Here is a 17,752-nt window from a genome sequence, read left to right as displayed (position 1 = left end):
TAGATTCTATCCCATATGGAATCTTGAAAGTAGTTTACGTGTCTGCTACATAATAGCTAATTATATATGTACAGTCGCCATCAGATATATCGGAGCGGCCAAGGTGCTCACAAATATCTGAACACACCTCTATTGTCAGGGCGTTAGAGTGCGTGTTCAGATATTTTTAAGCACCTCGGCCGCTCCGATATATCTGATGGCGTCTGTACAGTACACTGCTTTATCTATAAGTACAATAAGCTCTTATGATGTGTTCAGAACGCGCACGTTACGACCGCCTCTGCGGCATTTGATCCAATTGTATCCAAGGGCCTGACACTCTTTGATAGAGAAAGATAGTCTTATTGCGATTCCTATAAGAGTAAAGAGAGAATAGTGTCATGCTTTGTCCTTATCATCGACCGGGTGGCATAATAGGTAGGAGGCGATGGCGAAATACCGAAATTTATAAGAGTTAAAGAAAAAAATTCCTATATATTCTTTCTCTTACCCCCGTGCCCCGGTCGCTCGGTGGCGCGTCTATAACTACTTGTATATACTATGTCTATGATTTGATCACACCGTTTGACATTTCATTTCGAATAAAACGTCGCCTGGTATAATACTAGAAATGAGGTCAAATCAAATTCCTTCGTTTTTTAAAGTTGTTCGAAGTTTGAATGTCATTATTAGATCGATATCGATGTTATTATTACGCAATAGTAACATTTTCACAGATAAGAAATTTCTTGACAAAACAGTTTAAGTATCTATATGCTGGCCGTATATAATTTGCGGGTTTTGAGCGCATCATAGAGGGTTTATGCTATGTGTAGATAAAATAAAGTAATAAAAAATCAGGTGGCCTGCCAGCCGTTACGTTAATTACCTAGGTTCATTATTCCATATATGTGGCTTTCCATCACAGACGGGTCCTTATGCTTCAAGTACAATAAGGTCCTTTCCCTCTGAGATTCCAACATAGTAGTAGTAGTAAATCACTTTATTGTACAAAACAAAAATTGTTAACATGAAATTCATATAAATTTAGGTACAAAGGCGAGCTTATCCCTATAAATTCTGATAAAAAGGTCCTTATTACACATGAAGCATAAGGACCCTTATCTAATGGAAAGCCACATATATAAAATTTAATAAATTAATACATATGTATTTCAATGTTTATTTCTAAAACAAAAAAAAACTAAATAATTTGCAACCACAGTATCTGAGTGTAAAAATATTCTCAATTCAGTCTGTTTAAAGTACTTTTTTTAGAGAAAAAAATTAATAGCTCGATTCAGAGGATCTTAGCGCACGTTACAGCGACATTTCAGCGTATTTGCTACACCCTATTCAGGGTCCATGTGATACCATAAGAAATATGTAAATACTACCCAAAAATGTACCATGGAAGCAAGAAATAAATGAATACTGAATACATCTAGCGGACAATACAATTACTAAAATTCAAATTAATTTTCATGGGTTTTGTAAGAACGCGTTGACAGCAGGTATGTACTGTTTTCTAGACGCACCTAGGTACTGTTGGTTGAAGTAATACGTATTCGGGTGCTGAAGGTCTGTTGGAGTCAGCTGTAGAGATGGTGCGCTCCAGTCTTGAAGAAATTTGGCTAGCTGAAACGAACATTTTATTTAACACACTTTTTTATATGGGCAGGGGTGCGAATCTCCTCGCTTCGGGCAAATTCGGCTCAGTTCGGCTCAGCATTGCTCCGAGCAATTATTAGGGTTGCCACAACATGACGTCCGTTTGCGTGCACGACCACAGATAAGATAATTACTTGAATTTTGATAACCCTAAATAGCCGAAAGGGATAGTGCCATATATTAGAAAGGGATAGCATGATTCGACCCTGAACCGCTGTCAAACGTCGGTTATGTAGGAAGTTTCCATTCTGTACTACTCCACCGACTCGCTGCCACTTAGGTTGAATCAGCAGAGCCATGCGAGCTTACAGTGCTATTTTGTATCAACATCGCCTCCCCCCTGTAGTCTCCCCTTCCTAGTCCTTGCTGCAGGATCTGCTGCCTGGAGTAACTCCAAGTATCAGTATTTAATATTGTCTTCGGTTACCGCGATAGTTATATACTCATGAAATAAAACTATGAAAACGGATTAGGACGTATTGAGGGCGGATAGGAATTAGTTTTCACGATCTGTCACTGAAAAATTTGTGCAGAGTGAGATAGCTATAGCTATAGGCTACCTCGTTTTTTTTTAGCATTACAAAAATGGTAAACAATCGTGACATGTCTTTTTATTTTAAAACGCTTTTAGGAATATTTTAAAATTTTAAATAATATTAGTTAATTAAAAAAAAAAAAACTATTACTTATGAAACCAAAAGAATTGAAATATATATCCTTGCTATGTAATTGTTACATATTTGCTGTGACTTATTTTTCAAGTGTTTTTAAATAAAAAGACGTCAAGACCTTTTTTCTAACGCTAAAAAAACGAGGTATAGGTCACTCTTATTTTAAAATACTCACTTTGGCAGTTTTATCGGGCTCGCTCCCGCATATAGCGGCGTCTCGTTTCAATCCGTTCTGCAGGCTCATTCCCAACAGGAGTGCGAGGGAACACCCGCTTGATTTTAGGGTTTCGGAGACTGCTGTGAGGGCTTCTGGCTTCGATAGGAATTCCTGCGGGAATCATTGTTACATGTAAAAAAACTTCATTGAAGCCCCTTATAGTAGTAATAATAACGACTTGTGACGAGCTGTTGGGGAGTAGCGACCCCACGTATCCGTAAACATGGCCGTTTTTCAACCCGCCAACGGAGCGGCAGCTAACGTTCATTAGGGTCGCCGCAGTGAGCTCGACAGAAAACGAGATGAGCTCAAGGCTCGGCCGCCAACCTCGATTCCCTACAACTATACATATAGGTAGGTGGTGCGCTGACGTTCCCAAAATGCGCTCGAGTACTTAGATAGGGTACGTGAGCCCAGGGACCGGCCCGCTATCCCTTATCGGGGTTTTATAAGGGTATTGCATAAGGCTTAACTCACCATACCCTTTGCCAGACGAAACTCTTTGTTTTGGTTTTAAAAACCCTTATATAAAGCTACCACATTTGAGTAATCGGTAGCCCAAATACCCTTACAAAACCCTTATCATCCGCTCACCAACACCTTGCATATTGCTTATAAGGGTTAGCCTTATAAAGGGCTTCCCTTTTAGCATATAAGCGTGCTAATTTAAGTCGTCTACCTTGTTCATAAAGCATACATTACTTCGAATCCGAGCGATCGTCGGCGGCGACGGCGGCGTTCTTTGACTAGTGTGACTGGTCGTATCCAAATAGCTCAGTATTAAGCTCATTTTTCATTACAAAAAACATAGAAGATGGGAAAATATACCTTTGTAAAACTGAAATCCTCTTCAGTCGCACATTTCGTTCATAATTCCACTAAGTATTCTGACAGATGAAACTTGAAGCACTTAATTCCATGTTTTATTATTTAACACTAGTGTTCTCGTTAAATTGATCCGTATTTTAACTTAGAAATAAACAAAAAGGTTCAATAACAAATTGCAGCGCGCTGACAATGACACGGAGACTGACAGCTTGACAGGATGTCGAACTGACGTTTAGGTGCTCCTGGTACAATATGACATGCAATAACGTTTTTGATACTACATTCTGATCGTAAAATTTACGTGTAAAAGATAGTTAAATCTTAATTTCCGGAAGTTGTTTTAAACATATTTGTTATTAATAAACGTAAAACACGTTGAAGTGAGTGAAGAATTCGGAAATAAACTAAAAATATCATAAAGTAAAATAATATATCAGATTCATACGTAATGGATTTCAGAACGCACCTTCTTTTATAATTTGTTTGGGCTCCTCAAACTGAACTGCTATCTATGTGTGCGTGAAATGTGGATGTCGTTGTAAATGTCTCTGTCCTTCTAAAACATCGCGTGCGTGAAAGGGATAGATATCGGGGAAATCGACATTTAGTGATTGTAAACGTTAAGATATAGGCCGTAAGGATTAGTAATCACAATTGGACATATGACCTTCTTCTTGAGTCGAGCGCTGTTATGTGCCATGGGGCGAACGTCCTCCTTCTCAATTCTGGTATCCTGGTACTTTTTGGATAATGTTTGTCTTAATAAGTCGCCTGTCGCTTGTCGCCGGTCGCCTGTCGCCGGTCGCCTGTCGCTTGTCGTCGGTCGCCTGTCGCTGGTCGCCTGTCTCTTGTCGCCTGTCGCCTGTCTCTTGTCGCCTGTCGCCTGTCGCTTGTCTCTTGTCGCCGGTCGCCTGTCGCTGGTCGCCTGTCGCCTGTCGCTGGTCGCCTGTCGCCTTGCGCTGGTCGCCTGTCGCCTGTCGCTTGTCGTCGGTCGCCTGTCGTCGGTCGCCTGTCGCTGGTCGCCTGTCGCCTGTCGCCTGTCGCCGGTCGCCTGTCGCTTGTCGTCAGTATCCTATTGTTATGTCGCCGGTCGTTTGTCGCCAGTCGCCGGTCGCTTGTCGCTTGTCGCCGGTCGCTGGTCGCTTGTCGTCAGTATCCTATTGTTATGTCGCCGGTCGCTTGTCGCCGGTCGCTTGTCGCTGGTCGCTGGTCTCCTGTCGCCGGTCGCTGGTCGCTTGTCGTCAATATCCTATTGTTATGTCGCCAGTCGTCGGTCGCTTGTCGTCAGTCGCCGGTCGCCTGTCGCTTGTCGCCTGTCGCAAGTCGCCTGTCGCTACTAAAAGGTATAAAAGGCCGGAGCGGGCACGGGGGAATTCATTCATTCTTCAACCATCGGACTAGTCGTGACTCTGGCTTTTGGGCGTAATTTTCGTACTGGTAAGCGAAGTTTCTCTGCTACTTTTTCTGTGTTTGTTTTTACTTGGAATTATCTTGGTAAATTTAAACTTAGAATTTGTGTCTGCGTTTGGTTTTACGGGGACAATATCGTCGTAACGCTGAACCTAGACTATTGTGGAGATTCTTTGCTGCTATGTATGGGTTTTATTTTATTGTAAAGTTTTCGATACTGAATTATTCCGAGTGCCGCCACGTTATGCAGGGACAATATCGTTGCATAGCAAGGACTTGGAATTGGACTGTGTTTGGTTTTACGGGGACAATATCGTCGTAACGCTAAACTAGGACCATAGTGGAGATTCTTTACTGATGTGTTGTGTGTAGTGTTGAGTGCCGTGAAGTGAAATTTTCTACACTGTATTGTTCTAAGTGCCGCCACGTTATGCAGGGACAATATCGTTGCATAGCAGGTACTTGAAATTGTGTCTAGGTTTAATTTTGCGAGAAGTAATTTTCGTAATGTTAAGCTTGGATAATGGTGCCTAAGGGAATTTCACTTCTTTATTTAGTTTGTTTGTTTTGTGAGGAATTTATACTAGTAAAATTACTCTTAGTTATTTTAGTGTTTTTTCTATGGGGTCTTTTGCTATTTTTGAAGCCAGATCATTGCTTGGACTGACAGTTTGTCCAACTAAACATTCATCACGCCTGGCGGTGTTAAAGGTGATGGGTGGTTAGGAGTCTTTTAGTTCCAGGCTTGAGAGGGCCTGGCATCTCTTCTTTACCAACATAAGAGATGAACTATCTCCCAGGTCTCAAAGCCCAGCTGTTAGATGGAAGTGAGGGCATCACGTGCGTGCCATTCGGAGTAATCTGAGCTCACTAAAGTCGGCAGTAATTGGGATCTGGTCCCCTATTAAATATATTTATATATTTCGGTGCTCTGGCGCATGCTAGTGCTGATTGCGGGGAAGGATTCTGTCGTGACTGTTATTATATACTTAATCTTAGTTGCGGCAGGACTTCTCATGTGGTTGGTGCTGGTGTGTGCAAAGGGTGCCGATCCACTGATAGACACGGAATAGGGCGACTTACTTCCTACTTCTTTTAGCCCGCGGGCGTAGGAGGGGGAGTCAAATACACGGACCATTAGTTTTGCTAATCTCGGTTTGGTCTACCGAACTTTCCAGCTTCTAGTAGGGATACACTTGTGTATATTCCAAGGCACTAGGTCAATGGTAAGTGCGATCTGTGCTTTGGGTGTACATAGAGTAGGGCCAGAGGGTAGGACTATAAATAGGGTAGAGTCATACACTATTTGTCTGTAGGTATTTGTGTGTAGGGTCTCTTTTATGCTTGGTCTAAGACTCTGATATGGTTGATATAAATTCTTCTTTTAAAGACTTAAAAATATGGCTTCATTAACCTAAAATATGTGTATTTAAAAGGTAAAGGATTCTTTTGCCTAAATCTTTCAAACTTTTAATTTATCTGGGGAAAATAAATTAAATTCCTATGAAATCTTTATTTTTTTATCTATTAAATTTCTGGTTTTTGGAGTAAAGACGAGGTACTGAGTTTTGCAATCAGGTTTCTAAGGTATTTGCAAAATAAATTCTTAAAATATCAAGCTGGGTTTAGGCATACAGATCGTTCTGGGATAGAAGAATGGTTTGTTTTAGGGACCCCTTGGCAGGCAAGAGCAGTCCAATGGGAATTTGAGTGGAATAATGCTCAACTTGATATTTCAGTCTCATAAAATATAGCAAATGACATTAGTGCTTCGTTTATACATCTAAAAGACTAGAAATTTAGTCTATATTTTTAGTTCTGGGAATTGGGAAAAGGGATTAGTATCCCTAGCTTTTGAACATAAAAAAGAAGTAATTTTGATTGACTGATGATACTTAGCGCTTCTTTCATCAGATCATCTAGGAATGCTTAGGTTGCGAAGCGTTGGTCTTAGCCCGTCTGGCTACAATGTTAGGATAGGTGACCCGAATGATGTTTTAAAACGGGATAAGGCCTTCTGACCCGCATCGAGCATGCGAAGCAGTACGTGTGAACTCACACATCGTTTAGAAGGCGATAGTATAATTATAACTTTTCCTAAAAAGCTAGGGTGTAAATGGGCTTATCCTGGGAGTGCTGCTTCGTATGTTATCCCGAAGGCTTAATAGGCGTAGCGGGACTTCACCAAAAACATTTTTAAACTCATTTTTCCAATAACAATTTTAACCTCATACTAACCATATATGCTGCAATTACCTAAATAACGTCATATGTAGTAAGCCTTTAACAGCATTTACATTACACGAATAGATTTAACAAAATTGTAATATTAATTTCATCACTATGCTCGGAATACTATTTTAGAATGCTTCGCTACGCTCAGTTTTCAATTATGGAATCATTCGCTTCGTTCAGGATTCGATGTGCGGCCTCACCGTAAATATGTCAATTTCCCTCCTAGCTACACAATCTACTATTTCTACTACTGTAACTATTAAAATATTCCTTTAGTTTCATATTAATATATCTTCAGTACCATAAATATAAATATTCCTTAAAATATAGGTAATAATAGAATAATACCGGAGTCCAAAATTTAGTCGATACTCATTAAAGAATCTAGGGTTCCGCGGTACACTTCGAGGGGTTCTAACTACTATCTAGACGATCACATGGCCAAATTTTAGGGGTAAATTCTTAAGAGGTGGTTAGCATAAGAGTAGCATAATAGTAATAGTTGGGGTGGTGACACTAGGCAAGTATTTTGTTTCCTTTTCATACACTACCGTAGATATATACTAATCCTGTCTCTTTCACGCAAAGGGAAACCTTTATAAAAAGCGCTTAAAGATAAGGGTAACCCTTATTAAGAGCTAGCCTTATTTTTGGTTAGCTTTTCGGTAAGGGTTAGTCTAAGGTAAGGGTATGAATGGGCTTGCAGCTCAAAAGGGAAAGTCTTTCAATGTGTTAGCCGTGTTTAAGTGTCGCCCAAAGGGTTTTTGCGCGGAAAGGGTTGTCCGGTCCCTGCGTGAGCCACCTATGGGCGCACCAGAGAGCGGATCAGCTACACTCTAATAACGCGAATAAAAAATTGCCTACTCCAGAGCACACAGTCGCTGTGGCCTAAATCGGTCAGGAGAGCATCACAATGAACCCTAGTGAACGTCAGCTGCCGCTCCGTTGGTGGGCTGAATAACGGCAACGTTTAAGGATACGTGGGGTCGGGGGCTTATTAGGCTATAGCTTAGCCTACCTTATCCTCCTAAAACCCACGGTTTTACACATAGAATCCAAAATTACCTCCACTAATATTGGAAAACTAGGCACGTACACATCTTTGACAATCTTGACGTCTTTCTTGAGAAGCTGACGTGCTGTAAGACGGGTGACGTTGGTTCGGGCCTCTAGCAAACGTGCCAGTTTGCTTTCTCTGGCGAAAAACATTGATAGGAGATAAATTAATCTGGTATTAAGAGTCCATCGACGTGCTCACTGGCGCCACTGCTAAATAATGGTGATTATTTAAATTTAACGATAGATATTTAAAAAACCGGGCAAGTGCGAGTCGGAATCGCGCACGAAGGGTTCCGTACCATTACGGAAAGAAACAGCAAAAAAATCACGTTTGTTGTATGGGAGCCCCATTTACATATTTATATTATTCTGTTTTTAGTATTTGTTGTTATAGCGGCAACAGAAATACATCATCTGTGAAAATTTCAACTGTCTAGCTATCACGGTTCATGAGATACAGCCTGGTGACAGACAGACAGACGGACGGACAGACGGACAGCGGAGTCTTAGTAATAGGGTCCCGTTTTTACCCTTTGGGTACGGAACCCTAAAAAGGGGGCCGCTATTACTGTATTTTGTATTTAAGTACCTTTTGAATACATTATAATAGTTTTTACATTGCTGGATTCGTCAATTCATGCGTCCAGTGCTACGAATCCAGCAACATAAAACCTAGTTTGATGTATTCAAAAGGTACTTAAATGCAAAATACAATACGTAGCCCCCTGTTTTAAATATCTATCGTTAAATTTAAATAATCACAATTAAAAACTGTAATAGATGTCATATATTAAAGAAAAAGTGACGAAGCCCTCCAGTGGTGAAGGCCGGATTCGAACCGGCGTCTTTAGCTATCGCGGCTAACGCCATGAACCCCTAGGCCACCCCGCCACGGCGGTGCCCGTCCGAATTTCTCGACTATATGCCATCTTAGTAAGACTAGGCGTCTTTGACCAGCTCTAAGGGCAAGCAGTGCGCGCTTGCACCTCCTAAACGAACTCCTTACGGATTTACGTTGTAGCGAGAGAGACTGGTGCTGCCATCTATGAACAAGTTTGGGAACAAATCAAATTATTTAGCAGTGGCGCCAGCGAGCACGTTGATGGGCTCTTAAGTACAAAATTTGCGACCCTATTTAGATTAGACAGGATAGGATCTTTTAATTAAAGGAGAAATGAAAAATCATCGCATCGCGCAAGATTCGAATTATTCTGCGCTCACACAGTGCCAATACTTCGTGCTTAAGGCGGTACCCTGAGCCAGAAGGCGAAAAATCTCCTTATATGATCATGTTTTTCTAAGAGGCGTTGATATTCGTAGACGTGGAAAAAATATATGTAATTCTTGACTATATTATCTTTAATATCATAGCTTCCGATACACGAATTATGACACTTCGCTCGATACAATTAATTCCCAAAGTAACCTCTAACTCGGACTTTTAATCCAACTTTACTCGGTTATTTACTATGTGATACTATAAACAAAAAAAGAAGAAAAAACAATCTTAACTTAAATAATAATTTCATAGCTTTCGAATTCCGATATTGTAAGGTAACGTTTTTAAAATAAATAAAAATCGACAAAATTCGATCAAAATTGACACTTGGCGCGCATGATCTTTCCCGTTCTTTCTTGCAAAATGTGACAGTGACAGCGGCAAACCGATGGAACGGCCTTAACGTCCTTACTTACGCTTTTTGAAAGAAAGATAAGAAAGAGAATACATTTATTTAACGCCACACCATAGTACATAAAAAAGAAAGACATGCAGACAAAAAACATTTGGACGCTGAAATAGGATCCTCACTCCGCATAATGCCGCGGCAATCCGTGGCGCCGGTTTTCTGTGGGGACCTGACTTAGTGAGTTACTTTTTTTTTTTTTTTAAATACCACGTCGGTGGCAATCAAGCATACGGCCCGCCTGATGGTAAGCCGTTACCGTAGCCTATGGACGCCTGCAACACCGAAGATATTACACGCGCGTTGCCGACCCTTTAAAAACCTGTACACTCCTTTTTTGAAGAACCCCATACTGTAGCCCCAATAAAATTTAGCGAACTCTTTAACGATGACAAACAGTTTGGTGCAACCGACCCTTAATCTAGAGTTAATGGCGACACGTACGCCAACACCCACACAAATAAATTAACATTCAAACATAATTAATAATATAAAAACTTTTTGCTTAGCGTCTTGTTTTCGATGCTCATGTTCAATTGGTTAGAATTGTACTAAATATACCTTAACGTACCTCTCAGCCTCTGGATTTTCTATTTTCAGAACCCCTTCTAGGAACGTCACTATTTCCAAATCATGTGGCGTGCCTTTTTTCACTTCTTTGGAGAAATTCACCGTGTCGAGAATAATTGTTGCTGAAACAGAAATTACAATACAATTCTTGCTGCAAATGCTTTTGTTTCATTGCACCTGAATATCATAAAGCCATTTTCTTTTATATGGTGTCAATGTTAATGATTAAAATAGGCTTACAGTGCAGTAGCTGTGTGCAAAGAGGATGTGTTTGGAAGAATTCGACCTTTTTTGCCATGACCGCTGACATGTCCATAATTCTTTGAGCTACCAACGTACAGCACGACCCAACTGTTTCTATAGTAGACCTGCAAACAAATAAGTGGGAAAACTCGAACCTATCGGCGTCATGACACAATACGTTTTAAAAGGGGTATAAGTTTCAAGCAGCGCAGGCTAAAGGGTATACGTTCTATACAACACTTATATTATTGGAGTTTTTTTTATACCACGTCGGTGACAATCAAGCATACGGCCCGCCTGATGGTAAGCAGTTACCGTAGCCTATGGACGCCTGCAACACCACTGCACTGCACTGCACTACATATTATTGGAGTTGCGCAATATTTGTCACTATAGAGCAACAGAATTAGACAATAAACATCATTTTTTAGGGTTCCGTACCCAAAGGGTAAAAACGGGACCCTATTACTAAGACTACGCTGTCTGTCTGTGACCAGGCTGTATCTCATGAACCGTGATAGCTAGACAGTAGAAATTTTCACAGACGATGTATTTCTGTTGCCGCTATAACAACAAATACTAAAGACAGAATAAAATAAATATTCAAGTGGGGCTACCAAATTCAGGGGTCGGAAACCGGTATTTGCTCCATACAAAAATACCGGTATTATTACGGTCTTTTTCGTTCTTTTGTTTATAATTTCATTTTTAATGGGACGTTTTAATAATGCAAAATTGTTTCCTAAATACATGATTCAGTCCTACGTAATGAGCATAAAAAAACTCAAAATATTGGGCTATTTCGGGGTTTTTAAAAAATACCGGTTCCGAGCCCTGGCTACCATACAAGAAACGTGATTTTTTTTGCAGTTTTTTGCGTAATGGTACGGAACCCTTCGTGCGTGAGTCCGACTAGCACTTGGTCGGTTTTTTTTATTGTCAATTGGAACAGAGTTAAGTACATTTTTGCTGTTTAGTTCGATTTCACATTTGCTACACCCTTGACTTCAATTTCAACCGCTAAATTTTCTTGTATAATTTGCCTTAGGGGCTAGGCCATCCGGTCACGGCGATACCCTTCCCATTTTTTAGGGTTCCGTACCCAAAGGGTAAAAACGGGACCCTATTACTAAGACTCCACTGTCCGTCTGTCTGTCACCAGGCTGTATCTTATGAACCGTGATACCTATACAGTTGAAATTTTTACAGAGATTTTGCCGCTATAACAACAAATACTTAAAAGTACAAGAACCCTCGGTGGGCAAGTCCGACTCGCACTTGTCCGGTTTTTTTTCGAGTATATGTCCTAATCCTTGAAATGTATTAGGCGCCTCTGACCAGATCCTAAGAGGCCGTAAAGTGGTTGCTGCGAAAGCTGAAGACTCCGGTTCGAATCTGGCCTTGGGCAATGGAGACCTTGGTATTTTTTGACTTTATCTATTTAACAAATACCTTGTATCATCTCTGTAGTTCCACTCCGTCTTGTCTATTGGTCTATGGTCTATGATCTCAGTAACATAAGGAGCTAGGAACTTGTCTTTATTGGCTAGAGTATGATGATCTACTAATACTACATTAGCTTTCGTTTTTGTTACAAGTTCTTGGAGATCATAGTCATTTCTGAAAAAAAATGTGAAATTAAATTATTTTGTGTCGCGTCTAATACTTATGACAGTTATGACTTGAAAATGTGGAAACACTTTTGATGTGATGGTAAAGTAGGGACGCTAATCACGATGAATTTCGTACATAGACCCGCCTGTACCTATCTCTATCCCATGATGCCGGCGGTCAATGCCGCTGCGCGAGCTGGACAGCTATATAATTATACGCGTGCGATAAAGATATGAACAGGTGTGTCAGTGTACGAAATTCTACGTGCTTAGCGTCCTTACTTTAGCTAGGAGGTAAGGCGTGCGGATTTCAAACTAAAGGATGTGGGTTCAAACCCCGGCTCGAACCAACATTTCTCGGAACCAAGTAGAGATTAGATTACCAAACAAAGGCATTGCAAATAGCCGGGACAATGATAGAAAGGTAATGATGACACCATTTAATTTAAAACTACTATTAGACTCTGGACACGGTAACTTTGCACAAACTCGGCAGTAAAAAGGCCTACAATACAATACATACCTATACCTGTAAGCTCCATACTTGACGTAGCACTTGGCATGAAAACTTAGCGTGGTCCGATTATGTTATAATAAACCAATAATTTAGACTACTTACCTAAATACCAACATTTCCTTACTAACCCCACTCTCCCTCAAACAAAAATCCACCTCCGTTTTAAGCTCATAATCCTCCCTATCCACATTAAGGACCGACACACACAACAAGTCTTTAGCCCCCGGAGTAGGCCGCGTACACATGGTACATTTGATCTGGCTGTGTCGCCAGCTCAAAAAACTGCCATAGACAAGAGCGGACACCGCTGAGTCTAGGTCGCAACTCTCGTTGCCTATGACTAGGTTTAGGGCGGCATAGTTTTCTGATTTCTGAAATAATTAAAAAAAAAATATGAAGGGTTTGAAACTTGGTGCCTCTAGCCTAGGGTTTTTTGCACTGGCAACCAGCAATTTTGATAAAGAATAAAAAACGCCTATTTCAATGAAGTTAGCAAAGTTTCATAACTAGAAATATGTATCAAAAAGGGGTAAGGTGGGCTTTTTTTATATGTTGAATTCAATGCTAGCTGATGGTCTATTTAGGGGTTGTGAAAAATTTGTATATTTTAGTAAAATTTTTACATGTCAATATACATATAGGTATAATAAGGAAAAAAATATAAAACACGGGCATAGGCGGTTATCACACTATGCGTCGCTCCGATGAGCGAGCGGGAAGGCGCTATAATACGCGTATAGCGTTGTCTCGCTCAAACATCGGAGCGACGTGCGAATCTCATCCAGTGTGATAACCGCCTTAGTAGCCTGCACTAAAATATTGTATGACACTCACCGAAATATTAACATTTCTTTACTAATTCCACTTTCATTTAAACAGGATTCCACTTCAGTTTTCAATTCAAACTCTTCCCTATGCACATTCAGTACCGGCACAAAAATATGCTCCTTATGTCCAATTTTATCAGCTTTTTTACATATACCACACTTCAATTGACCGAGTTGCCAGTGCAAAAACTTGGAATAGACTAAAGAGGAGACTGTGGAGTCTAAGTTGCAGGTTTCATTGCCTATGGTTAGGTTTAAAGTGGAATAATAGTAGGATCTCTGAAAGTGTAACTACCAAATTAATCTTTTTATAGTGATTTCATAAGAATATTTTGGTCCATTTTTAACTATAAAACTCCCCTGAGACTCAAACATATTAACACTGAACATGTCTAGCTATTCTACTGTGTAATATGCGAGTGACCAGTTTAAAATAATTTTAATGTATTTTGGTCCAATTTATAAGGGATCAATCATTCGTTTAAAACTTCTTACACAATAACAACTTTCTTTCTTAAAAGGGTCGACCAGAGTAAATGGAAGTATGGGATTATTGTGATATACTTCCTAAAATAGTTTTTTTAACAATGTGAATTAAATAAGTTCCCTTCATCTAGGATAAAAGCCTTAGCTACTTGGAAATAGAACATAAAACAGAGGGTGTTCCGACCAATCATATTAAAGAAATAACAAAAAGTCGATAATCCCAGTCGCACTTACCTCGGTTGACCTTAAGTTGTTTCTAAAACCGATGATGCCTCAAAAACAATTCTGCCACCAGCATGATATACATATATCAGACAAATGTAGGCTTGTAAGTATACTATTTAAAATTGAATTTACAAAAGGGAGCATATTGTTAAATAAATAAATAAATAAATAATAAAATTCGTTTATTTTCAGACAACTCATAGGTCCATAGCATTGTTAGTAAGTTCTTAACTAAAAATTAAAACTAAAATTATTAATACTAAATACTAAAAAACTAAGATACTACAACTAAAATGAGTTAGTATTACTTAATAATATTTTAATTTGGACAATTCTAAAATTCAAAATTAAAATTAGCATTGCAAAATTAGGTACGTCAGACATAGGTAAAAATAAAATCAGTTAATAGAATCATGGATTAAAATAATAAAAATAGAAGTAAAAAACAATAATAATAAAACATGTCAATCCCAAATTAAATTTAAAGTTTACCAATTAAAATTTAAATTTACCAATTAAAATTTACAAACGTCGAGTGAAGTCCGATCCATCGTTTTTGCATGGGTGAATCCCACCTATCGGCAAACACCTTTAGAAGGCTGCTAGGGCTCCCGCGCATCCTTTCTAACAATGAGGCGCAGCGCTTCCTCATGATCGCATGAAAGCCATCAATTCCCGCCTCCGTAAACATGCCCGAAGCACTGCACCTCGGATGCAGCCCCAGCAACGCTCTAAATGCGTTATTATATTGCACACGGAGTGCGCTGTACGTCCTCTGGGCATAATTGACCCAGAGATTGCAGGTGTAAAAGCACTGGCAGTATGCCCTAAATAGCGTTAGCTTTACTTCTCTAGTACACTTTGCAAATCTCCGAGCCAACATGTTGCAGCGAACGGACAACGCCCTCCTCTCCCTCTCTATGTCCATATTGTCCGAGAGGTCCTCAGTGACCCAGTGGCCCAGATACTTAAAATGCTTCACTCGGTTCAAATGAGTGCCACATAGAGCAATTGGTGGCACAACCTCGTACGTCTTAGCACCTGCCTTAAAGATTAGGAATTCACTCTTCTTAGCATTGTATCTGAGCCCATGGTCCACTGCATACCTCTCACAGACACCGAGCAAGTTTTGCAATGCGCCGAGAGATGGCGTGAGCAGCACCATGTCGTCTGCATAGCTGATGTTGTTAAAACAAACTCCATCAACCGAACAGCCGACATTGGTGCCGCCCAACTCCTCTATCAGACCATTGATGTACAGGTTGAAAAGCCGGGGAGACGTAAGCCCCCCCTGTCTCACCCCGCATTCCAACCTATACTCCCCCGAAAGAACACCCATCTCACACAGTTTCTCTGGTTATGGTACCAATATTTAAGAAGAGAAGTTACCTCTGTCGGTAGCCCTGCTACTTCCTCAACCTTGCGCCATAGGACCTTATACGAGACGAGGTCGAAGGCTTTAGATAAGTCTAGGAAACATGCAAAGACTGGCGTTTTTCTAGACGTATAATACTGGACGGTCCGTTTGAGACAGAGGATAGCACTCTCAGTTGAGAGGCCAGGCCTGAAGCCGAATTGTGCATCATGTATACTTAAGTGCTTTCCCAACTGCTGATCAAGCAGAGCGTCCAGTATTTTAGCAATAATGTTAGCCAGGGAGATGGGTCTGTAATTATTAATGTCAGATGGATCTCCGGTTTTGTTTTTGACTATCGGGACAACTATTGTGTACATTAACTCATCCGGCAGGTAACTATGGCTAATACACAGACTATAGAACATAGCCAACACCCTCGGCAGATGACTTCCCGCGTGCTTAAGGTGCTCTACACTTAAGCCGTCACAACCAGGGGACTTGCCTCTTACCATATTTCTAATCACAGAGGACACTTCATTGGCAGAGAAATTTATGGAACTCCCCTCGTTTTGACTCCCAGCTAAGAACACGGGCGTTGTAGGCCCAAGAGGCGACTCCACTCTAAAATTACGTTTGAAGGCGTTGGCTATGTCACACGGGTCATGTAGGCCCCCGACACTGACAGGTTGGCCGGATTTCGGATTTAAATTATTTGTTGCTTTCCAAAATTTACTAAAATCTTTTTTTGTATGATGTTCCGCAATTATGTCTAATTTAATTTGTTGTGCATTATCTTGACAGAATTTTAATTTGGATTTAAAGAGTCGGCGAGATGAACACATACTGTTATAAATAGGTCCCCCAGTAGGTTTCCCGCAAGCGATCCAGTACAAAAAACAATCCCTAGCCTTCCTGTGAGCCTCCCCCACATGCCTGTTCCAACCCGTTACATAATTGCATTTCCTACGTTTGGGTTCAACATAGCTAATCCTGGCACCAGTGCTCAATACGTTTACAATATCATTATACATCTTTTTCAGAAGCAACTTATGATCTTCACAATTACACAAGGTATGGGCGCAAGTATTTAATTCTATCGGAAAAACAATTTTCTTAAGTTCTAAATTACAGTATTCATAATATTTCTCGATTTGTAAATTATCTCTTTCCCCCCATAAAAAGTTAGTCCTCCAAGTGTCATTAATAAAGAACTTACTAATAGAAAAAAAAACCGGCCAAGTGCAAGTCGGACTCGCGCACCGAGGGTTCCGTACTTTTCGTGTCATCACATTAGCGTTTTACCTTCACTGCCAGGCGACAACAAACACGTCTCATTATGTTTGTAGGCTTCGAATACAGGTACAGGATTTAATAAAGGCGTTTTACCTTACAATAAAACGCTTATTAAATACTTACCTTATTCGAAGCCTATAAAATAAGTCCTGCCTGCCTGGCGCATACTGAGCCGCAATGAGGCAAGGGGCGAGCAGCTCCATCCAAGATGGCTGACTCACCAGGCTGTTAGTGTAGGGGGTGGTAGGGATACCGGGAAATGTAGTCAAATTATGTCTGATACTATTGGGAAACGGAAATGCTTCTCTCATTATGTTCGTAGGCTTCGAATAAGGTAAGTATTTAATAAGCGTTTTAGTGTAAAGTAAAACGCCTTTATTTTGCAGAAAATTTATAACAAACTTGTCTTCGTAGTTTATAACAAACTTGAATAAAAATGATAGTCGACGATTTATACAATATTTCGTATAATAATAATAATTAGATATTTACCAGATTTGAAACAGTCGTGGATAGGTATTCTTCCATCTTGATGGTCCACTAATAAAAACTACAATCAGTTTTATTTTATATTAAAAAGGAACCGAAATTGTGTATTAAAATTAAAAACGTGAACCCAGCTCAGTATACAAGCTTACAGCTGAGTTTGACATTGACAGGTGTCAACGTCAGCAGAGCAAATGATGCAGCGGACGGGCGTACCGTACCGCGTCATTGGTCCGGTCTAAATATCTCTTAAGGCTAGTTCAGCCTACGTTAGTAATTTAGTCGAGTGGCGAGTATTATTTGTGACTTTGCATGCATAAAGGGCCCTTATGCTCCATGTGCAGCATAGACGCTTTAGGCATGCAAAGTCACAAATACTC

At 40.2% G+C, this 17,752-nt stretch overlaps 1 protein-coding gene across 3 annotated transcripts; it reads right to left on the bottom strand.

The window, feature by feature from the left end:
• Positions 1 to 1,189: 1,189 nt before the first annotated feature.
• LOC134753412 (exopolyphosphatase PRUNE1) lies at positions 1,190 to 17,519 on the bottom strand. Of its 3 annotated transcripts, none has more exons than XM_063689301.1 (8): positions 17,379 to 17,497; positions 13,533 to 13,804; positions 12,021 to 12,188; positions 10,566 to 10,693; positions 10,327 to 10,447; positions 8,077 to 8,206; positions 2,497 to 2,649; positions 1,190 to 1,617 (listed from the first exon to the last, which is right to left on the bottom strand). In XM_063689301.1, the coding sequence occupies exons 1-8, from the start codon at positions 17,412 to 17,414 to the stop codon at positions 1,462 to 1,464; spliced, it is 1,164 nt and encodes a 387-aa protein (XP_063545371.1). In that variant the 5' UTR covers positions 17,415 to 17,497; the 3' UTR covers positions 1,190 to 1,461. The 3 variants fall into 3 exon arrangements, with proteins under 3 accessions (XP_063545371.1, XP_063545373.1, XP_063545372.1); XM_063689303.1 differs by lacking the exon at positions 17,379 to 17,497 and adding an exon at positions 12,801 to 13,069 and having other exon boundaries at positions 1,203 to 1,617; positions 13,533 to 13,662; XM_063689302.1 differs by lacking the exon at positions 13,533 to 13,804 and adding an exon at positions 12,801 to 13,069 and having other exon boundaries at positions 1,206 to 1,617; positions 17,379 to 17,519.
• Positions 17,520 to 17,752: the final 233 nt, after the last annotated feature.

This window comes from Cydia strobilella, chromosome 26, assembly GCF_947568885.1.
Source record: "Cydia strobilella chromosome 26, ilCydStro3.1, whole genome shotgun sequence".
In the NCBI taxonomy this organism is placed as follows: Eukaryota; Metazoa; Arthropoda; class Insecta; order Lepidoptera; family Tortricidae; genus Cydia; species Cydia strobilella.
The sequence above is the reverse complement of the archived record's forward strand: the minus strand, read 5'-3'. Positions and strand labels throughout refer to the sequence as shown.